Source organism: Pieris brassicae, chromosome 7 (genome assembly GCF_905147105.1).
Source record: "Pieris brassicae chromosome 7, ilPieBrab1.1, whole genome shotgun sequence".
Classification (NCBI taxonomy): domain Eukaryota; kingdom Metazoa; phylum Arthropoda; class Insecta; order Lepidoptera; family Pieridae; genus Pieris; species Pieris brassicae.
The window spans coordinates 3522044-3546323 of record NC_059671.1 but is presented as its reverse complement, the minus strand read 5'-3'; the positions used below and the strand labels follow the sequence as shown (position 1 = coordinate 3546323).

Sequence of the window (24280 nt, the reverse complement as noted above, 5' to 3'; positions counted from 1 at the left end):
ATTTATTAAATTAAAATATTCATTTTGTTTCATAGTAATAAATTTAGAAAGGCTAATGTGCTAAAAGCAAGTGTTTTGGCGCACAGCCAGAAGATTCGGAGGTTTAAGCCTGCTATAACCTTAATATGGTTCTCTAAGTTCTGGATCTTTTCAATCGCAAACAACGCAATTTTCCGCAATTTTTACATTTATTTTGGCGCATCCAAACCCTACTTCAAGAAAGGCTAATGTGCTAAAAGCAAGTGTTTTGGCGCACAGCCAGATGATTCGGAGGTTTAAGCCTGCTATAACCTTAATATGGTTCTCTAAGTTCTAGATCTTTTCAATGGCAAACAACACAATTTTCCGCAATTTTTACATTTATTTTGGCGCATCCAAACCCTACTTCAAGAAAGGCTAATGTGCTAAAAGCAAGTGTTTTGGCGCACAGCCAGATGATTCGAAGGTTTAAGCCTGCTATAAACTTAATATGGTTCTCTAAGTTCTTGATCTTTTCAATCGCAAACAACGCAATTTTCCGCAATTTTTATATTTATTTTGGCGCATCCAAAACCTATTTCAAGAAAGGCTAATGTGCTAAAAGCAAGTGTTTTGGCGCACAGTCAGATGATTCGAAGGTTTAAGCCTGCTATAAACTTAATATGGTTCTCTAAGTTCTGGATCTTTTCAATCGCAAACAACGCAATTTTCCGCAATTTTTATATTTATTTTGGCGCATCCAAACCCTACTTCAAGAAAGGCTAATGTGCTAAAAGCAAGTGTTTTGGCGCACAGTCAGATGATTCGAAGGTTTAAGCCTGCTATAAACTTAATATGGTTCTCTAAGTTCTGGATCTTTTCAATCGCAAACAACGCAATTTTACGCAATTTTTACGATTTTTATATTTATTTTGGCGCATCCAAATCCTATTTCAAGTTATAGAGATGTTATAACGAGTTAACACACGTTTACACTGTATAATAATCTGCGCAATTTTTATCTTCTGCAATTTCAACTCAAACGCCATCGCTCATCGCTTAATTTAATTGAATTTTGAACTTATATTGAATTCACTTGTACTCATCATCACCATTGAACTCAACCTCTTCATCATCCGGTTCGATCATAATCTGCTGCGGCTGAATACCCAAGACCAGTGAACCTTTTTTGTACGCTGTCATTTCCTGAAAAGCAATGAGACATTATAATATGAATTGACAAAGAATCAACAACGCCAAGTTAAAAACTCGTTGTTATAAACTGTCTTTTAATATTATATATTATACTATTTTTTTAGCATGTATTTATTTAACAGAATAATATAATTATAAAATATAACATTTGAAAACGACTGTGCCTTGTAGTATTTTGATAACGTTTCGTTAACTTACAATAAGTAACATAAATTATTAGGGATGCACTAGCCTTATTCGCTAACGAGCGATCTCATCCAGACTAGTAAGGAAATAATAACTATTTAACGTGAAGTCATAACAAACCATTGATGAAATTATTGCATACTTAAGTCTTCGAGTGGAAGAGAGATAGATGCAGCGTAAGCGTACAATGAGCGTAACGGGACAATGCGCCATGGTTTTTCGTGCCGGCGTTTATTTATACATTGTGACGTCAAAAATATATACTAAAGTGCATAAATCAATACAAAAAATATTAGTAACCATCGCGTACTCTGCGGAAACTAACGACAAAATATTTATTTATTTATTAACACTTCGTTACATTACAATATAAAAAAAAATTGAACGTAATTAAATCAAAAGGAGGACAACTGGCTTTACAAAAATAGTAAAGTGATGTCCTACAGTGTTATTGAAGACATATCCAAAAAAGTCTTCATATGTCTATCTATTAAATATTTAATTAGTTAAATGATTTATATGTCAGGGAATGTAATGACCGTTAATCTATATCATTCATGGATCATTAAGATTACGTATCATAATCTAATTTGATTTGTTTTGTTATTATTCAAATGTTTTATAGTTTGGAAATATTACTTATCGAAAATAAAGTACGTATATTGTTACAAACAATCAGAGCAGAGCCAATATCTCGAGTGGGGTCGTCTTGACTTTTGGGAGAGCTTACATGAAACGCAGAATAATTCTGATTACTGAATACTTAGTAAAACGCTGTGGTGTTGAGGATTTGGAGCCACTACGAGATTGTGATTAAAAGTGAGACCCTCAACGTGGTGCTGGCTGATCGTTGTAATTTAAGCTAAAGCTAAAGTGTCATTTTAATGTTAAGAACCAATAGTTATTCGTGTCTTTTAATAACGATATCAATGTCGCTGATGGTTATAATTTAAGCTAAAGTGTTATTTTAATGTTAAGAACCAATAGTTATTCGTGTCTTTTAATAACGATATCAATGTCGCTGATGGTTATAATTTAAGCTAAAGTGTTATTTTAATGTTAGAACCAATAGTTATTCGTGTCTTTTAATAACGATATCAATGTCGCTGATGGTTATAATTTAAGCTGAAGTGTTATTTTAATGTTAAAAACCAATAGTTATTCGTGTCTTTTAATAACGATATCAATGTCGCTGATGGTTATAATTTAAGCTAAAGTGTTATTTTAATGTTAAGAACCAATAGTTATTCGTGTCTTTTAATAACGATATCAATGTCGCTGATGGTTATAATATAAGCTGAAGTGTCATTTTAATGTTAAGAACCAATAGTTATTCGTGTCTTTTAATAACGATATCAATGTCGCTGATGGTTATAATTTAAGCTAAAGTGTCATTTTAATGTTAAGAACCAATAGTTATTCGTGTCTTTTAATAACGATATCAATGTCGCTGATGGTTATAATTTAAGCTAAAGTGTCATTTTAATGTTAAGAACCAATAGTTATTCGTGTCTTTTAATAACGATATCAATGTCGCTGATGGTTATAATTTAAGCTAAAGTGTCATTTTAATGTTAAGAACCAATAGTTATTCGTGTCTTTTAATAACGATATCAATGTCGCTGATGGTTATAATTTAAGCTAAAGTGTTATTTTAATGTTAAGAACCAATAGTTATTCGTGTCTTTTAATAACGATATCAATGTCGCTGATGGTTATAATATAAGCTGAAGTGTCATTTTAATGTTAAGAACCAATAGTTATTCGTGTCTTTTAATAACGATATCAATGTCGCTGATGGTTATAATTTAAGCTAAAGTGTCATTTTAATGTTAAGAACCAATAGTTATTCGTGTCTTTTAATAACGATATCAATGTCGCTGATGGTTATAATTTAAGCTAAAGTGTCATTTTAATGTTAAGAACCAATAGTTATTCGTGTCTTTTAATAACGATATCAATGTCGCTGATGGTTATAATTTAAGCTAAAGTGTCATTTTAATGTTAAGAACCAATAGTTATTCGTGTCTTTTAATAACGATATCAATGTCGCTGATGGTTATAATTTAAGCTAAAGTGTCATTTTAATGTTAAGAACCAATAGTTATTCGTGTCTTTTAATAACGATATCAATGTCGCTGATGGTTATAATTTAAGCTAAAGTGTTATTTTAATGTTAAGAACCAATAGTTATTCGTGTCTTTTAATAACGATATCGATGTCGCTGATGGTTATAATTTAAGCTAAAGTGTTATTTTAATGTTAAGAACCAATAGTTATTCGTGTCTTTTAATAACGATATCAATGTCGCTGATGGTTATAATTTAAGCTAAAGTGTCATTTTAATGTTAAGAACCAATAGTTATTCGTGTCTTTTAATAACGATATCAATGTCGCTGATGGTTATAATTTAAGCTAAAGTGTCATTTTAATGTTAAGAACCAATAGTTATTCGTGTCTTTTAATAACGATATCAATGTCGCTGATGGTTATAATTTAAGCTAAAGTGTTATTTTAATGTTAAGAACCAATAGTTATTCGTGTCTTTTAATAACGATATCAATGTCGCTGATGGTTATAATTTAAGCTAAAGTGTTATTTTAATGTTAGAACCAATAGTTATTCGTGTCTTTTAATAACGATATCAATGTCGCTGATGGTTATAATTTAAGCTGAAGTGTTATTTTAATGTTAAGAACCAATAGTTATTCGTGTCTTTTAATAACGATATATCAATGTCGCTGATGGTTATAATTTAAGCTAAAGTGTTATTTTAATGTTAAGAACCAATAGTTATTCGTGTCTTTTAATAACGATATCAATGTCGCTGATGGTTATAATATAAGCTGAAGTGTCATTTTAATGTTAAGAACCAATAGTTATTCGTGTCTTTTAATAACGATATCAATGTCGCTGATGGTTATAATATAAGCTGAAGTGTTCTTTTAATGTTAAGAACCAATAGTTATTCGTGTCTTTTAATAACGATATCAATGTCGCTGATGGTTATAATTTAAGCTAAAGTGTCATTTTAATGTTAAGAACCAATAGTTATTCGTGTCTTTTAATAACGATATCAATGTCGCTGATGGTTATAATTTAAGCTAAAGTGTCATTTTAATGTTAAGAACCAATAGTTATTCGTGTCTTTTAATAACGATATCAATGTCGCTGATGGTTATAATTTAAGCTAAAGTGTTATTTTAATGTTAAGAACCAATAGTTATTCATGTCTTTTAATAACGATATCAATGTCGCTGATGGTTATAATTTAAGCTAAAGTGTCATTTTAATGTTAAGAACCAATAGTTATTCGTGTCTTTTAATAACGATATCAATGTCGCTGATGGTTATAATTTAAGCTAAAGTGTCATTTTAATGTTAAGAACCAATAGTTATTCGTGTCTTTTAATAACGATATCAATGTCGCTGATGGTTATAATTTAAGCTAAAGTGTTATTTTAATGTTAAGAACCAATAGTTATTCGTGTCTTTTAATAACGATATCAATGTCGCTGATGGTTATAATTTAAGCTAAAGTGTTATTTTAATGTTAAGAACCAATAGTTATTCATGTCTTTTGTGCTCGCAATATACCTGATAATAACGATATCAATGTCGCTGATGGTTATAATATAAGCTGAAGTGTTCTTTTAATGTTAAGAACCAATAGTTATTCATGTCTTTTGTGCTCGCAATATACCTGATAATAACGATATCAATGTCGCTGATGGTTATAATATAAGCTGAAGTGTTCTTTTAATGTTAAGAACCAATAGTTATTCATGTCTTTTAATAACGATATCAATGTCGCTGATGGTTATAATTTAAGCTAAAGTGTCATTTTAATGTTAAGAACCAATAGTTATTCGTGTCTTTTAATAACGATATCAATGTCGCTGATGGTTATAATTTAAGCTAAAGTGTCATTTTAATGTTAAGAACCAATAGTTATTCGTGTCTTTTAATAACGATATCAATGTCGCTGATGGTTATAATTTAAGCTAAAGTGTCATTTTAATGTTAAGAACCAATAGTTATTCGTGTCTTTTAATAACGATATCAATGTCGCTGATGGTTATAATTTAAGCTAAAGTGTTATTTTAATGTTAAGAACCAATAGTTATTCGTGTCTTTTAATAACGATATCAATGTCGCTGATGGTTATAATTTAAGCTAAAGTGTTATTTTAATGTTAGAACCAATAGTTATTCGTGTCTTTTAATAACGATATCAATGTCGCTGATGGTTATAATTTAAGCTGAAGTGTTATTTTAATGTTAAAAACCAATAGTTATTCGTGTCTTTTAATAACGATATCAATGTCGCTGATGGTTATAATTTAAGCTAAAGTGTTATTTTAAGGTTAAGAACCAATAGTTAATTGTGTCTTTTGTGCTCGCAATAAACCTGCTAATAACGATATCAATGTCGATAGAGGGACGATATTCCTCCGATATATGTATTATATTTGAAGACACATTTTATTTTACAAACTCACCCTATCATATCTGGCCTTGTCCGTCTCGCTTAAGGATTCATACTTCGTCTTAGTATCGGAGTCGGCTGCCGCCCAACGTCGGCCCAGCTCTTTTGCGATGTCACCCATCGTGTATTCTGGATTGTTTGCCTTGACCTTTGATCTTTCATCATTGCAGAACCAGAAGAACGCAGATCTGCAATATTCATTTATTGTTTTAACACCGACTTTTGGTTTGGTCTCACTATGTGTAATGTAATGTATTCTGCCCGCTGATGCTAAGCGATCAGCTTAGTGTTACTTTATATTAAAATTTGATGTAATGATTGCTTCAATACTAAAAACGCGCCATTCGTAAGTTATAAAACCTTTTCAAACTCAAAATAACTTCATTTATATAGGTAATCAAGTATACTTATGAATGTCAACAGAAAAGATGTTAAATCGATTTAAAGTTCGCAAGTCAAGGGCGTAGAGCGGCAAAGACTGGCAAGAAACTCTCTGACAAGTTTTAAGTCATAGAAGTTGTTTGAACTGGAGCAAATTAATCCCAAGGATAAAGGATCAGCACAATAATCGTTAAATTTATAGAACGCTTTATTGATCATTTGGCTTTAACGAGAGTTTTGAATTTATTAAATGATAATTTTCATATTCGCTTGGAAGTTTGTTGTAAAATCAGCCGCTCGCTACTTAACTTCAAAATTATCCGATTAAAAGTATACCCCTTGTGCAAAACTAGTCCAATTAAAAAATTGTACTTACGAAATTATTACGTCAAGTTCCTAAAATAATTAATATATCCCGTGGACTTTGTCTTTTAACGAATCATGCTTTTTTAATGTTTTAAGGTTAGTTATTTTTCTTACAATTGACTTAAAAAAACTTCGCGATTAAAAAGACTGGCGCAAAGCCAGTTCTCGCCCTGTAACCTTTGACTTGGGATGTAGTGATGTAAATTTAGTTTCTTTTTAATAATGGCGTTCATAAGTTTACGTAAGCTATCAATATGAATAAATATTCTATAGTTAACGGTTACTTAAGCTGATGAGTATAATATATAAAAAAAAACGTGATGGAGTCTCATCTGAAGTAACACCGCCGCCAATGGCAACTTAGATTACAAAAGGCTATGAACGTCTAGAACATGAAGTTGGCGTTTTAAGAGGCCTCTCTACAGAACTTCACCATACATTATATAAATCATTTTTAACGAATATACACGATCCTATTATTATACTTATTTGATATAATTAACTTTTGATTAACTTGAAACGAAATAAATAATTCAATATTGCAACATGTATTGTTCGGCTGGACAACAAAATCAGTTTAGTGGATTCGTCTAGACAAATATTTTATAATATGAAAAAACACAGAATAAAAATCTCTTTAAATTAAGTCTAAATTCACAAGATTCGTGACCATAACTCACAGCGATCGCTTCGGTGCGTTTGGATCTTTCGGTTGTTGCCGCTTGCGCCCGCGCACTTTCGTAAACTTCGGCGGTACGTAGTCCTTCATCTCCAAGTCGTATCTCTTCTTGTCTTGGTCCGCCATTTCGTGGAACCTCATCTTCTCTTTCTCTGACATTGTCTGTAAATCATATAAACAATATAAACAAAAAAGGTTTAAAGTTATTTCTCATTGATTTAATTCTCGTTAATTCCCATCATGTATATTACATATCACTACTATGACACAAAATAATAATATTAAAAACATAACTAAAATGTACACGCCTTTGTCGTTATTTACTATTGCATATATCTAACAAAACATGTCCAATAGTATTTCTCGTATCTCACGTTGCTGTTGTAAACATTCGCCCCGAAATATATTATATTTTTGCGACCGTATTCGGTTTTGATTTTAGATAGATGTAAATGATTTTTGACTATGAGTGACTACTAGTTCACTAGAATTACAATCTAGTTTATACAATAGCTATGGCTAAAGTTATTATGTCGACTTAATTTTCTACAATTCTAATGAATAGCGTTCTATAATGTTTTGAGTCTATGTTCGTGTGACCGAGATAACGCACATACTATATATATATATATATATACTACACTAGAATTAATTAACTCATAATGTTTAGTTATCTTTAGGCGTCTTATTCCTTATTAGTTTAGTTGCCGGCTACGTGAGGGATTGAAGTTAAATTGAATGCTCGTGTGTATTTACAATTTTTCTTACTAATAACGCATGTATATGTGTTAAGTTTGTCAGTAAGTAAGAATAGAATAAAAAAACTTATTTATATCCATAAACCACATTTTGAATGATTTGGCAAACAACTAATATAAGCGTACGACCAACCAGGCTCCAGAAGATAAACCACTACAACAAACTCCCAAGCGAAATCAGAGAATTATCGCTAATAAATGCAAAGCCCTCGTTAAAAGTAAATTAATCAACAAAGCTGTTTATAAATTTGACGCATATTTAAATGATCGTAATCCTTGGGATTGATTTGCTCCAGTTGAAACAATTTGTTTGACTCAAAACTTGCGGAAAGCTTCTTGCCAGTTCTTCTTGACCGCTCTACGCCCTTGACTAGCGAACTGGTAGTAAATGTAAATTTAGAGTTAATTTCTTTTCTGACGTTGTTTACTTATATGAATAGTTATTTTGCCTTTGACTTTGAAATACAGTACCTCCATATTAATAATGCGCTAACAGATCTACGCCAGTGGTCGTACTCCCAGAATCATAGGATCGAAGAGCCCTAAACTATGTACTTGCATTTTGCACCTTGTACGAAAGAAATAGGAGTCAATATCATGTGTACACAATCGAAAACAATTCGGGAGAGAAAAAGACAGAACAGTCATTAGTTGTTCGACACTTATAGTATGTTGATGAATAGGGTTAGTCTACAAGTATTCACCTAGACCTGTGATCTGACCTTTAGGTCACCGGTTTTGCCAGTTACAACTTGCATTTCGTCAAATAAGAACCTGAGCTACTTAAATTACAAAGAAAATCATCATTCACTGAGTTGTAGAATTTATTCTATTATAATGCGTACAATCATAATTAATTTTCTATCAAATAATTTGGTAAAAGAAGAAGTTTCACATGACTCATTGGATGCATCAAATATTTTTGTTATTTTTTTTTTGTATGTAAACATCTGTTCTATATTGTAGACTAATGTTGATCTTATTTTACTATTACATTTATATGGGATTGTGATATAGAATGTGTAGGTAGTCTTAACACTTTGCGTTGAAGCATATGGTAATAATTACATACAAATCTTTTATTAAAGATACTACTATAAATATATGGAGGAAGGAGGGTGCTGCTCATCCTTGAGCCCCCATACTTCACACTCATATGCTCGAGCGGTTAGCGGAGAAGGTCTATATATCCTTAGTGGTTGAAATTACCTTCTTAGCATGTTTATGGCCTCATCGCAGTGATTTTAGTCAGTCACATATATTCTTAAATGCTGTATGGTATATTAAATAAATTAAAAATCACTTTGTAATTGAGAACATACTCTCCAAGCTGAAATGGAATTGTAAACCTCTTTGGGATTTTATAAGTCAACCAGACATATATTTTTAATCATTGACTATTGTTTCTTGTTAAAATTTAGTAAACTTCTATTATAATTGTCTATTGTAATGTCTTGATATAGATGGCGTTTCATGATTTTTTTATAAAGGTAGGTGACCGCCCGAACCTGTCTAATATTTGTATCTGAAGCATGACGGTTACAACAGATACCTTTGCTATATAATATGTATTGGTGCACAAAATTTTTTAATACAGTTACACTACATAAATTGTTTTAGTGTTCACTGTCCCCAGTACCTGTTTATAAACACATGTGATAATAGTTGGTGTGAGGTATATATATCGTTAAACTACGGAGTTTTTGAATATTAAACAAACCCTTTAAACACAAGCACAGTATCGGACGACAAAGCCTCCATTCTGTAGAGAACTGAAATTATTACTACATAGTGGAAGATTCCAAGAGTACTTACACTCCACCTTTCAGCACATTTCTTTGAGAATGCAGCGAACACAACATTTTCATCAGGATACTTTTTCTTGTGTTCCTCACGGCATGACTGTACAAAGAAAGCATATGCTGTCATTCTGCCCCTTGGCTTGTTTGGAGGTTTTGACCGCGGCATTCTGGTTTTAGGTGTATTTTGTGAGATCAACGCCTGCTGTTGTGCTTGTTGCTGCAATTCCTGTAATACAAAGAGAATTATTTTGGGTTATTTATATAAATTCTTATGTGTATTAAGTACAAAGCTGAAGAAAACCACTTGTATACAATCATACAACACTATTTAATTCTAATTTTGACAATGCCTAAAATTATATAATATTGACATCATTTTTGTGTAGATATTATTGTAATTAGTAGATATTTTTAGTATAGATTGAGAGTATGTAACCAGAAAAGACTTGGAATTCCGGCAAAAGTAACAGTTACAATAATATTAGAACTTAGTGTATAGCAGTATATGGAACTAATATCAAATATCTTTACCAAACTATTAAAAGGAAAATGTTAATTTGTAAAATTATATATGGTTTAAAAAGTGTTCAAGTTTATATGAATTAAGTTCGCTGGATTCACATATATTGTTATAAATTTACCTGCAGTGTCGCCGACTGCCTTTGCAAAGCAGCTTGAATTTGTTGTTGTTGGACAGCCTGTAAATGTTCTTGTAAGCTTTGCTGCTGTTGTTGCAATGTTTGGACTACTTGCTGTTGCAATGCAGCTTGTGCAACCAGAGCCTGTGCTTGAGCTTGTGTCACTTGTATTATGTTCTGTTGATTGTTGCTTTGTTCAATTTTTATCTGCTGTTGTGGTTGTTGCTGTTGCTGCTGCTGCTGTTGTTGGAGCTGTTGCAATTGTTGTTGTTGCTGTTGTTGCAACATTTGTTGCAATGTCTGTTGCTGGTTCTGATGTAATGATTGTTGTAAATTTTGAGCCTGCTGAATAGCTTGCTGTAAGTTCTGGTGTTGTTCTAATTGTTGTTGTAACTGATTTTGTTGCATTTGACTTTGCTGATCTTTTTGAGCTTGCTGCTGCTGTTGTTGTAATACTTGATGGCTTTGTTGAATACCATTTGCTTGTTGGTTACTTTGTTCAGAATCAGAAGTTGACTGATTTTGAGACTGAAACAATATAAATAAATCTAAGTCCAAGATGCTTTTACTATAATTTATACTAAACATTTACTACAAGACGATTTTATAGTATATAATAAATTATAAATTACCACTAAATAATAGAGGTCCATTTTTGTGTTGTAATTATTTCTTTGACTTCAAGTGGTCTTACTTCATTTGTCATTGTCAAAACTCACAATTTACAAGAACATCAGATATTTTAAAGTGTCTCAGACTGTACATTTTATAGACTCGAAACTTAAATTATTTTGTTTAATATCAAATATTCTGTTTTGTGTTTGACATGTGCAATATACAACTATGTAACCAAGATAATCGAAAAAATCAGAGCCCGCGACGTTATCGGCCACACCCAATCGGTTTCATCGCATTAAAAGTATTAAAACATCGATATGATAATTGAACCGATGTGTAAAAGTGTTTAGCTAACCAGTTTTTTTATTTATAAAGGGCATTTAAATAGGTAATTAGAAAAAAAAGTAAATTTTTATGATGCCAGTCAGTACTATATTATTGATTTCAATATAATACAGAAAAAATTGTTAACAAACAAAGAATAGTAAGCACGCGGCAACGAGTGTTGCACTATCGTATTACTTATAGTTCATTACGAGTCAAGGACACGACCCTCAAAACTACTTTTACTTTAATATATTATACGCATTAATTTAATCATATTAAAATATGTATTATATGAATTACCAAATGAACGGTTCAAGCATTTCAGGGTGGCAATGCAATGGATGCCTTTAACATCTTGGTTTTATTGAATGTGTTAACCATGGTGGTTCAATGCTTCGTAACCAAGACTGAGATAAAACACACAGAAGTGGCCAGTGAAACAAACACCCCATTAATATTTTCTTTACTGTTTGAAAATCCCAATTTTAGTCTTTAGAAGCAAATTGTAAAAAAAAAGTTATATCTATTTCATAGAATGTTCAATTCATTTTTAACCTCCAATCATGATGTACTAAACATTAAAATTCTTGGAATTTTGTTAATGGTATAGTATTCTAAGAATTACGTTTCACCTTAATTTATAGAGTAAAATAAATTTATGTCATTGTACCAGAGAATTTAACTCGACCATAAAATTCTAGCTATCCTAGAACCTGTTTTTATACTTATAGGGCACAGAATAAATTAACCAGTATTATAAACGTAAATACTACAGCGTATTGTATCCTTTGAGCTTTGAATACTATATAGATTATGTGATGTGATATTTCTTCTAATATTAAGTTATATGACGTCATACATTATTATGTATTTGTTAGTTAAGAATAGCTAATATTATAGTAAATTAGGGCTATGTTTCTTTAAAGCTGTTATTTCAACTTATGTAGGAGGGTCATTGATCTCAACAAGTCTCCGAACTTTATAAATACCTTAACCTTGGAAGTAGTTATTGAAAGTGATATTACTCATATTATTAAGAAATCGTACATCGCCTGTAGCATACACGTGGTGTTTAAGACAACATTTATTTTTGTTAAAAATGTAGTCAACACTTCTTAATGTTACATTAATATTATTACAATATTAGTTTGTATTATAAAATAATGTCTAATTTCAATGGTGTTGGTATATCAATTACTTCTAATTATTACCGTAGGTGATGAAGTCTGTTGATTTTCAACTGATCCTGAAGCGTACCACCATGTTTGTTGTGGCGATTCATCTCGTGTATTTGAATTATTTATTAATCGATAATCAAAATTAGGTGTGGGATTGTCTCCGCTAGGGTTTGAAAAGCCTCCAGTCATTTTGTATGTGTATAATTGGTGAGTAGCAGCCGCAGTACTTCTTGCTATGTCTTCATTAATCTGTTGTTGGTGCTGTATTTCACCTGCGCCTCCTGACCACCACGAGGCATCGTCGCGCGCACCCCAAGCGCCCCCCGTCGCTCCCCGATCCCCCATATCAAGATCCCCGCTTTTAGCTAACCAGTTTCTTTATCCTCCAAATTGATGATTATTTTGTTTGAATAACTCTCAATCCATATTGACACTTATACTTGTACAATAACACTAACACTGAACATAAACCCCCACTTGATTACTAGAAACCACCACTGGTTTTATTCTACTGTTCCGATAATTTTATAACAAAGACTCACAATAATTTGATCAGGCACATGTTTTTTTTATTATCACACAACTATAAACTTTGATATAACGCGAGATTCGCAATGTTTATAACGACGAAAGCCGGCTTTATGTACCTTGATCACTTAGAGCACGTAACGTTTTGTCTCCGTACTAAAGTCAATACAGTTGGCAACGTCGCGTAACAAGACGCTACGACTAGAATATAGTGGCGCCCTCAACGCGCAGCGGCCGTCATAAAAATATTCGATACGGCAAAGAAAAGGACAGCCTATACCTAAAGAGATAACGAGCCCGTCCAGCAACCGGTCAATAAGACGATTAGGTACCTATAGTACCTCCCGGCCCTCGAATTCAAAAGATTCTTTGTTTACATTTTTAATATACTTTTACCCGTTTTATTTTTAAACATGTGTTATTAAAGAATTTATGAATAAATTACATTTGCATTTTCTATAATATTGAATTTTAACTGAACCTTTATTATACTATTATATTGTATTATACGTTTCAGTTAACTTGGCACAGAAATAAAAATCATAAGTTTGTATAAATCGAAATGAATGATGTTTTTATTTAAAAGTAGCAATAACTAGTTATACGGTTTAATTACTAGATTCAACATATTAAAAAAAACATAAAAGATTTTTAAACTTTTTCAAATATATAAAAAAATTCATGAACTCAGTTGGTATCAATTAAAATTTAACTATACCTATTTTCATTAAGAAGCAGTTTTTTATTACAATTTACATATCCTTATTTTATAAAACGACGTGTTGTATACATATTGTGAACAAAAACAAGGTATGGACCTAAACTAATAAATCGTAGGTTTGAATTTTTGTGTTTAAAAAATTGTGGGCAGTAATTTATATTATAAAAATATATATTCTCAACTTGAGTTGTTCTAACATTACTTTAAATCTTATAACATAATTTTATGAGACACTGACAACATAAATTATGTACTTAAAAATAATAAACATGAACAAAACGGACCTACTGCATTATTTTAAGTAGGCAGGTAGGTAATTAATGTTAAACTTTTTACAAACAAGAAAGTATATTGAGGTTGATATATTATATAAAATAAATAATACTACCTATTTTAATAATTGGTTTTATTCTAGGTTTAAGGTGGTAGAATCTTCGCGTTTATGTACATATGTATATAAAGTATAGTGCAAACTGTAAAGTCTAAATACTACTTCGTCGCAGCATTCGGCAGCCATTTGCTTACAAAATTAGAATGTAAAACTAAAAATATCTTCACAAAAATTATATCTTCTAATCGCATAGGTCATAGCTAAGGACACAAATAGCTATTTCATAAAGCCTTAGTTGAATTAAACAATACATATAATAAATTGAAATATTATTTAACTTACCGACTGCAATTTAATATTTATTATTAAAAACGATCACACGATTTCAGCGCTTATTACGTAGGGAACTTTGTGCCGTACATCGTAACGAAAACATGAATAGTCGATGTCATTAGTAAAACTAACTGATTGGTGTAATTTAAAAATCGCGCCATTTTCCAACCAATCATAGAGAGAGCTTCGGCTTTATTTTTTGTTTATACGTAACTATAAGTACGTATTGATGCATAGGAATAGAAATGCACTCACACTAACACGACAAGAAACATTTGTGTGGATTTTTTCACAAAGAAGTTTTCAACAACACATTCGAATTTACACGGTTTAGCGAGGTGTTACAGCCTAAATTCCGAAGATTCTACTGTTTTAATGTGTGTATAGTGTGTATTTTGTTTGCAATTGTGAGCTAGCTAAAAAGAAAAAAATGCTATTGCTGTTGCGTTTGTAATAGCGACAAGACGTATAATTCAATAAATGTGATCGTCGGGTAAAACATCCATTTTGTGTTATAGATTGACATAAAAGTGATTGTTTATGTAAATATAAGCTATAGTGATGGTTTAATCAAGATATTACTTCGGAACTAAACGAAAAGTGTTAAAAAGTTGACTTTATTAAACTTAAATTTGAGCCATGGGCATCCCAAATTGGTAAAAGTGCGGTGAATAAGTTATGGTTTAGCTTACTTAGTCCTTATTGACTTCCTTCGAGATCGAATTATGTTATTTGTCGCGTTATTAGTCAAAAATGTTTTTTGTTATTGCATCTCATAACCTCATTCCAAAACCTTTGTGAATACGTAAACTGTTTAAAAAAGCGTTGTGAAGGAAGTTGAATTCAGAGAGTTAGTTAATTTACCTGTTATATATGATTCAACGGGAATATCAAATGAACAACGGGTTTAGTACAGGAGAAGAAGATTCCAGAGGTAATTCTGATCAAATATGTTGCCTTGTGGATGACAGCGACCGATGTAGGCGACTTGCTGGCAACGCGTCATATAGCAAGCGAATACAAAAGACTGTGGCCCTAAAGAGGCTCAAACTAAATATTGATCATCAGGTTAGAACTACATTTAAATATGTTACATTTTTATTTATAATTAGTGAAATAAGAGGTCCTTATTATGCAATCTGTTTATAGGCTAGGCACACATACATCTGTGATTATCATAAAACAATGATTCAGTGTGCTCGCACCAAACAGAGAAGGAACAAAGACTCGGAGGATGACAGTAATGAGGCAGAAATAGATTCTCCGGAGGTAGACTGGTTTCAATTACAAGTCAATACATTAAGGAGGTACAAGAAGCATTATAAGGTGCCCACAAGGCCAGGACTTAATAAGTCTCAATTAGCTGATGTAAGTACAACAAAAATTAGCACTATGATGTAGGACTTTTAGTAGCCGCCCATCACTGATTCTATGATGTAAAATTTAATATAATTTTTTTTTAATTATTCTTAACAAAAATTGATTAGAATCACATTAGGTCATTGAGCTACTTTGCACAATTTCTATGTTCATTCTTCAATACTCCATTAATGTTTAAGATATTAGGAATAAGATATTTTAGTTTCTGGATTGTATATTAATAGTATTTGTACTTTTGTAAGTTGTTTTATAACTAAAGTTATACCAATATGTCAATAACAAATGACCATGTTACAAACAGACATGGTAGAAGTTGGTTTGCACTTAAATTGGCTCTGAATTGTAACCTATGTCACAATTACTATAGTATTATTTTAATTATAAATCATTGTTCACAGGTAATACAAAAGCACTTCAAGTCTCTACCAGTCAATGAAAAGGAGATTATAACATATTTCATTTATATGGTGAAAACTAATGGTAATAAATTAGATCATAAAAATGGAATGAATTCTGATTCTGTGTAAATTCAAGTGATTATTTATGAACTTTTAGACTTAATTTAGTATTAGATTAGATAATTTCTCTTCCTTAATTTCCAATCTTCATTCAATTATCTCTATAAAATTGTACATAATAATGCTTATGAACTTAATAATTGTAAGTGTCTTTGAAGTGAAGCATAATGACTTGTTTTGTTTATCAAATGTACTCATTCATGTGGTCTCATAATATTTATACAGTGTAGAAAAAAAATGTTCTACTTTATATTAAAATGCAATGATTGTTAATTGAAAAAGGGAAATGCAATGCTAATATTAATGTAAGTATTGTTAAAGAGATTTAATAACATATAATTGCATAAATTATTTTAATTTAATCATCCTCTTCTGACGATATCTCAATCCATGCTGATTTTTCTGCCTTAACTTTGAGTTCAGCTGTCTTGGGTAATGTTGGGACAACTGTAAAAGAATATTTGGTATAACTAATTTTCAAGAAACATATATAAATTATCTTAGAAAAGAAATTTGAAAAATTTAAATTATAGAAATTCAATAGGCTGTCTGTTTTAAAATTAGTTATCATTCTCATTTGCGTAAATAAAATAGTATTTATATCAATAATTTCAACCATTTGATTAGTTACAATAAAATAGATTAAAAAATCAGAACCCCTATAATTAGTTTATACAAAATTATGGTAAAATAAAAGTCTATATCATGGCAGGATATAATCCTGGCTTGATTGTATTAAAATAAAATTAGTTTAGTATAAAAGTATATATAATAAGTTCTGTTACAAATGAAAATGCATTTTCAACTTTAATCATTTTGAATTTGAACAAGTATTGTTTTTAAAATGTTTTCATGTTCAGTATCAAATTACAATATGGATTATCTATTATATTACCTATTTTCATAAACACCCTATGTGTTAAAGAAAATAGCATTGATCACCTTGCACAAAGTGGGTATGGAGCCCTCGGTCATATTCCAGTCACTACAAAAGCTTGGTATCCAACCGTATGCTCATATATCGTACTATCAAGAGATACAACTTCGTCTGGCGATGACATAAAAGATCGGGGCGGTCGCGAGCCATTAGAACTACAAAGGCTGTTAAAGCCAAGGAGGAAGCAATAATTCTTATCGTGAGAAATGAAGATTCCCGTTAGGACTCTCGCGTAATATAAAACAAGACCTGAAGCTCGGTGCTTATCGTCAGTATACATAGACATGCCCTAAATCAATCTTTACAATTAAAGAGAGTGTATCGATCAAAACGTATACGTTACGTGTCGCGATACGCAGGTGAAAAGCACAGAAATATCCTCTTTACCGATGAAAAAAAAATCACGATTGAAGAACACTACAATAAGCAAAATGATAAAGTGTACGCTCACGGTTCTAAAGGTGGTTCTAACATGGTCATTTTCCTGCGTCACAGTGATGGTTTCGGAGTTGTATTTTCTAGGATTCACAAAACTACATTTTTTTCTACAACGACACGACGACATTGAGTCTCTTAAAAAATCTTGTAGCAAGCAGTGACAAAATTTCCCTTGAAAACTGAGTAAATCCATATATTCGTGGCCATATGTGGCCTCATTGCATTTTTTACTGAGACATTAATAAATTTTAATAATATTACATTACTTCATTTAAATAAATGCATTTTCATTTGTAACATAACATAAAACTTATGGCTGGACCAGGTAAGGTATATACAGTCAAAACAGTTTACGACGACATCATTTAGAACAACAGTTATTATTAGTATATTGACCAAAATAATAGGTATTAGGTACTTGATAACAACGTTATCGGTTATTACGACATGAGTAGTCTCTTCAATGTCGTTATAACAGATTTTGACTGTATATACTAAGAAATTTTAAACAGAAGATATAGATAGACAAATTATTGTTAAGCAGGCACTTCAATGAATTTTGGAATGCCTTTTAATAACCAATAACTCCTTATAATTACAATGTGTAAATAAATATTTACCATCATATTTGCTAGGTTCAACTATTTGCACATCATCATCCATTTCCACATCACTCTCTGGGTTGATATCATTAGCATTATAATTCTTAAGGCAAATGCTTAGATCCTTTTTGATAAGCGATTGCTTGTGTTCAGCTGTTATAATATCTGCATAATTAATCTTGACTCTCTTTAGTCTGAGAACAATTGTTTTCTTGTAAGTTTTTGATAAATGTATATTATGTGTCTCATTTAAATTGGGTTAGTATTTATACCTGCCTAAGAAATTTCAAATGGATAATTGATTACATTGAATATACTTAAAAAAATGAGAAGATATTTATTAGGTGTCTATAGTTTTACTAGTCTTAAAAAAAAATCTAATTGCGCCTGTTGCTTGGTTTTCCATGTGTTACCATTTTATCATGATTGCCCATCTAAATTTGTTTCTAGTACTAAGAGCACAACTTCACTCATTTGAAAAGGGTTAAAATAAAAACAGTTTAATTTATTAAATATCACAGTTGTAGAAATTACCTGTTGTCTTATTCTACTTCTAGCAGAAACCAAACATAATTCATCTGATGGGGTTGGAGTTAATTGGATGGAAATGGGAAGTTAAGAAATATGGAATTAGTAACAACTGGAAGTGGTTAGTGAATCCTATACTCACTGGGTTTCATAACAAATAATGTGTAACTCACAGCAATAATATAAAAGTTTCTGCTACAGTAACACACATTTTTATCTATTCAGATCACCCTAACTGGAAGTTATTTTAGTTAAATTTAGGTAAGATGGTTGGAACACTTGAAAATAAAATATTGTTGACATTGACAACAAACAGAAAATTACGATATAGTGCAAACTGTATAAATACTCAATGTACCTATTATTCAATGATATTTAAGTCAAAACTACAATGGTTGAAGTTAGACCAGTTTATGTCAACCTTTTTTATACCATGCCCCACTTTAGCCTTTCTAATATTCTTATGACCATAAGTAACATCCATAGTTTTAAAAAAATATTGTTCACATAAGAAATTGTTATATGATGTCTTGACCATTGTGGACATGGTAAATATTTCATAAATTATTCATTGTTACCTAACATTTCAAATAGAATGAGAAGTCCTAGATTCAAAGCCCAGCTGTGCACAAATAAACTTTTCTTTGGGTGTGCATTTATCACTTGTAAGTAATATATCAACAACCTGATGGATATCAGTTTTCTCTCTTACTTTGATCCAAAAGTCTATGGTGTGTGTCTGGCATAGAATATACATGAATTGGCTGGTTCTATCTAATGGTCTTAAAATATGGAATCTAAAAAATATTCTACCTTAATGTATCATCACTGATTATAGCCTTCTTCAACACATCAACAACAGATTTTCCTTTCTCTGATGCACTTAGTATTGCTTTATGTACTATATTAACATTGTGTATTGCAGCTCCTGTCAAATCCAATAAACAAGGCTCCTTATATTGATTCATACCAACAACAAGCAAGCCTCCACCTGCACTTCCTTCCTCAAATGTACACATACATACTGCTTCTTCTATGTAGCTTGGATCAGATAAAAGAATACTGAAATTGTTATAATAAGGAGTATATAGTTAAATCTCATAACTAGATCTCATATAATCTACTATTATATAAAATTCTTAATGTGTATTAGTAAAAGAACATGAATGTACTAACTCGCTTCCAAAAATGGCATAAGTCAAACACACAGGGTAGTGGTACAAAACTGTTGGAATAGGATCCTTTTCAGCAATAGAATGTATTATAACTTTGTCTCCCACTCGAGTTACATCAGGCCTTTTAAAATGAGCTAATGCAGCTAGTGTAGCTATACTGGCACATTCAATTAGGTTTCCTTCATGATTTAAAATTTTAACATCGACTCTCAGTGACCATACCTTAAATAGATTTTTTTTAAACACACATGTGATAATATTTTTTTTGTAATACTGACATTAAATTATTTAATTTAATTATGTGTAATCTACCTTTTCTTCGACCACAATACATAAAGATTCAAGATCTATGCATTTTGAATCCTTGTAACACTTTTCTAATAATCTGTTCAGATTTACTGTGTGATCTGTTTGTCTATTTGCCTCAAATTGTGGTGCAGCCATAGGACTAATGTCCACGTTTATGAATATAATACCTTCATTTGGCCTAATTTGTTTTGGTTGAACCACTTCACATGATACCTGCGCCAAGACTCTAGAAATCATAAAGTCAGCAGTTGTAACAAAATGATTGATTTATAAACTACTAAATATAGTATATTCATAAAAACGGAACTAACTTCGTTTCTCCTAGTGAAACCATACAACTTCCATAATCGGAGCCGAACGCGATTTGAAGATTTCTAGTTTCACTATAAATTCGCCCATCTAAACGCTGAAAAATGGTTTAGTTGATGATCAAATCAATTAAATAACAAATACATGTTAGATAATTCATTGTTTATAAAAATAAACTCACGTGTCCACCTGCTATAATTTTTTGTACAAAAGTTTTTTCAGAGTTTGATATTTGGGTTTCTTTCATCTTGACAACAATCAGTACTTATAGCTAATATACAAGTATAACTTTCCCATAAATAATAAAGGGTATTTTAGGTATTTTTTCCCTTATTTGTAGGTTGTGTTTGTTTTTGCGCTTGTTTAGTGTTATTTTTGGTTATTAGTATACATCAACATCATGCCAATGTCACATTCATAGGTGTCAGCGGCACAGAACACTATTACTTCTAGCTGTCAGCGGTTAGATCAGTGATGCCAACTACTATAGAACGGTCCCCAAGGACCAAGGATTTAAAATAGCTATGTAAGCCCAATCGATTAAAAAACCCTAAGCTTTTTGTTGTACACTCGGTTTGAGAGGTATAAATAAATATTTATTTTAAAACCGCCTAGTTGGCGCACCATTGGGTTAGATTTGACGTCAAATTATTAACGTCATTGAATTTTACTTTGTTATTATGTGCTTCTCAACGACTATAAAAACCAAATTACGACATTCATCCATTCGACGTGTAATTTTAGGTACCCAATGTACCTTCTGCATAAATTAGTGATGATTTTAATACCATGTTAATGAGGACAAAAAATTTACCCAATACTAAAAATATCGAATTGAATGAAAGTCTTGAGGGGTTTAGTGTGCAACCCAAGTGTGCTCCAAGAACTGGGTTTATTGGTACCAAGCCAAGAACCAGTCTGTTGCACAGATCCCCGTTATCCAGGACGTTGCTATATCCGACACTATCGATATATTTATATGTTCGCAAAGTGAATTCACAGCAGCGATATTGTGTAAGTTATGTGTTTAATATTATATACGTATTTTATTATATTTTAATTATTTAATGTATATGTAATGATACATTATCGTATTGGCATAGTCTGTAAGGATCATGTATGTATTACTGTAATAAATAAATAATAATAAATACATTTGACTATTTACGGGAAATCAGAACACAGACGACAATGAAATAAATTTTTGTTAATGGTTCGGATACTATCAAACGTCCAGGCCATAAAATTTAAAAACAAAAATCAAACTACGTAAAATTTATATAAGTAGGTCAATGCAATAATTTTCCTAAATTATGTTATTACTCTATAATGATGTGTCTCATTATGTCGAAATAGCAATACATAGACTATAACTATTGAACCCTTATTATCACTGAAAAATACCAATTAGTAGTTCAAGGTATAATAACAAGTTAGTTATTACAGTAGTTTTAGCGTAATGGTTAAAGCATACGCCGCGAAACCAAAGTTTGTAGGTTAGAACCCCAGTGCCAGTCAATGAGCACAATAAAAACTTGCGACGTACACAAGAAGAAAGAAAAACATAGGGCATATCTTTAAGGCGATAATCTGAGAGGCTTAGTGCTTAGCATGTTTAAGGTTTGACATACGGAACTCATATCTAAATCGACGTACATATTTCAGGCATTAGGCGAAAGAAAAACATCGCGAGGAAACCGATATGTTACAAATACAAAAATTTACGATATTTGTCAGAAGGTTGATCACCTCCTTGTCTATGAAATAAGAAACGATTAAAGAAGCGGAACGCAATCTATCAAGATCCATATGGGCTTGTAGCGCCACTGGATTAATATTAAAAAAAATAGTCATTAGATGCACAAATAAGTAAAAATCATTGAGGTTTAGGGGTTCAATTAACAATTTCTAATTATAAGTAACAAATTCACTAATGGATTGAACGATTGCGTAATTCATATTTCGTGAAATAATTATAATATATTTATACATTAAAATATATTAAAAGTGCCGTGATGCCCTAGAGGCTTAACTGTGCGACTCTTATACGGTTATCCTTGAGGTATTATGTTTGAATGACTACTGTGCACTAATGGAATTTTCTTTGAATGGGCACTGTTAGAATTTGCCCCTACGTTGATGACATTAGTGAAATACTTAATTGCTTATAAAATAAAAATGATTGAAAAACGTGATGCAATCTGATTTAAACTCATAGATACAGGGTTGTAACGCCACTGGATTGTTATTACAGATACCGGCAAACTTCTTTTACGCATCGTACACAGCGCGGGACACAAATGTCAACTGATTTACCAATCACGGGATCGACGCGTGACTTTCCCGCTGCCGCGCACCACCGCCCTCTGCCCCTTCTCCCAGTGATACCTAAAAATCGCTTCTGCGCAGGCAAGGACATTTGTTCAAGATGTTTGTCGGTATCTGTACTCATGTGGCAAGTAAAGGCTATGTTACTGACGACGCTGTTGTCACAAACAAAATGTACCACAAAGAACGGTTCGGTGGCCGTCGATACACAATTTTACTAAAATAATAAGACCTGAGTGCATACCTCGTTTCGATATATTTTGACCAAAAGAAAGGCACATAATTGTCAGTCGTAATGATATGGAGAAGTTATATTAGGAACAATAAGAGAGGTTAGACTAGTAACCTACTGATGCCTTGCCTTGCCTTATAGTTCACAAAACACTCACAACAAAGTTAACACAGATAATTAACAAAGAGGTATACATAAAATTGTATCTAACATAATCCGAGTGAAACAAAAGTCATTCAATATTTTTGTTCACCTTCATCAAAATTTATTAAACTAAAATGTATGCATTTCGAACACAAAATGATTTATACTTAACTTAACTTTAATAACTTAAATTAACTTAAAAATATCCTGATTCTATATTATATATAGTAAATTTATTGTATTTTTACTGTTACGTGGAATCAATTAATAACATCTTAATGTCCAGTAACCCTGTATTTAAATATCATGTTATTTACGTAAACCATTACTGCTTATTGCCTCCCTTATACGGCATGTCAGTGTATAATCTACATCAATCGTATGCAAACAAATAATAATTACAAGGATTTTCTTTTATCATTTAAAACAAACAGAAGATACTGCAAAAATTATAAGTTACTGAGTTTTGAAGTTCTTTTTTTAATTCCTTATCTGTTAATAAGTAGACTAGATATTCTATCTTTAATTTCACCTTATGGATTTAGGTAAATATCATTAAAAATAAATCAATGGCGCTACAACCGCGCGAATTTGTCGATCTAATTTGCATGTAGATGATCAGTCCTGTCATGATTCGCCGTGGATTTGTTGGTTCAATCCGGTTTCCTCAATTCATTTTCCTGCACTGTTCGAGCGAATGTTAAATGCGTACATAGAAGGAAAGTCCATTGGTGCACAGCTGGGACTCGAACCTATGATAAAGAAGAGGCTCGCATGCTGAAGCCCCTAGGTCAACACTGCTCTATGGTTATACAATTCGTTCCCCTAACCCAAACAGATTTTTGTTCACGTCCTTTAAAGGTACTCTAAAAC

At 31.6% G+C, this 24280-nt stretch overlaps 3 protein-coding genes across 5 annotated transcripts; 1 reads left to right on the top strand and 2 right to left on the bottom strand.

Annotated features, from left to right (window-relative positions):
* Nucleotides 1–704: 704 nt before the first annotated feature.
* Nucleotides 705–14768, bottom strand: LOC123711886 (high mobility group protein B2-like). Of its 3 annotated transcripts, none has more exons than XM_045664734.1 (6): nt 12628–12939; nt 10475–10999; nt 9847–10059; nt 7275–7435; nt 5861–6035; nt 705–1164 (listed from the first exon to the last, which is right to left on the bottom strand). In XM_045664734.1, the coding sequence occupies exons 1-6, from the start codon at nt 12937–12939 to the stop codon at nt 1051–1053; spliced, it is 1500 nt and encodes a 499-aa protein (XP_045520690.1). In that variant the 3' UTR covers nt 705–1050. The 3 variants fall into 3 exon arrangements, with proteins under 3 accessions (XP_045520690.1, XP_045520691.1, XP_045520692.1); XM_045664735.1 differs by lacking the exon at nt 12628–12939 and adding an exon at nt 11104–11150 and having other exon boundaries at nt 706–1164; XM_045664736.1 differs by lacking the exon at nt 12628–12939 and adding an exon at nt 14517–14768 and having other exon boundaries at nt 707–1164.
* A 45-nt stretch (nt 14769–14813) lies between these two features.
* On the top strand, nt 14814–16528 carry LOC123711888 (histone deacetylase complex subunit SAP30 homolog). The gene is made up of 3 exons (XM_045664738.1): nt 14814–15575; nt 15657–15875; nt 16286–16528. The coding sequence occupies exons 1-3, from the start codon at nt 15381–15383 to the stop codon at nt 16412–16414; spliced, it is 543 nt and encodes a 180-aa protein (XP_045520694.1). The 5' UTR covers nt 14814–15380; the 3' UTR covers nt 16415–16528.
* A 213-nt stretch (nt 16529–16741) lies between these two features.
* On the bottom strand, nt 16742–21094 carry LOC123711887 (exosome complex component RRP45). The gene is made up of 7 exons (XM_045664737.1): nt 20885–21094; nt 20706–20800; nt 20398–20620; nt 20087–20307; nt 19724–19972; nt 18401–18576; nt 16742–16852 (listed from the first exon to the last, which is right to left on the bottom strand). Exons 1-7 carry the CDS (start codon nt 20948–20950, stop codon nt 16764–16766), a joined length of 1119 nt encoding a protein of 372 aa, XP_045520693.1. The 5' UTR covers nt 20951–21094; the 3' UTR covers nt 16742–16763.
* Nucleotides 21095–24280: the final 3186 nt, after the last annotated feature.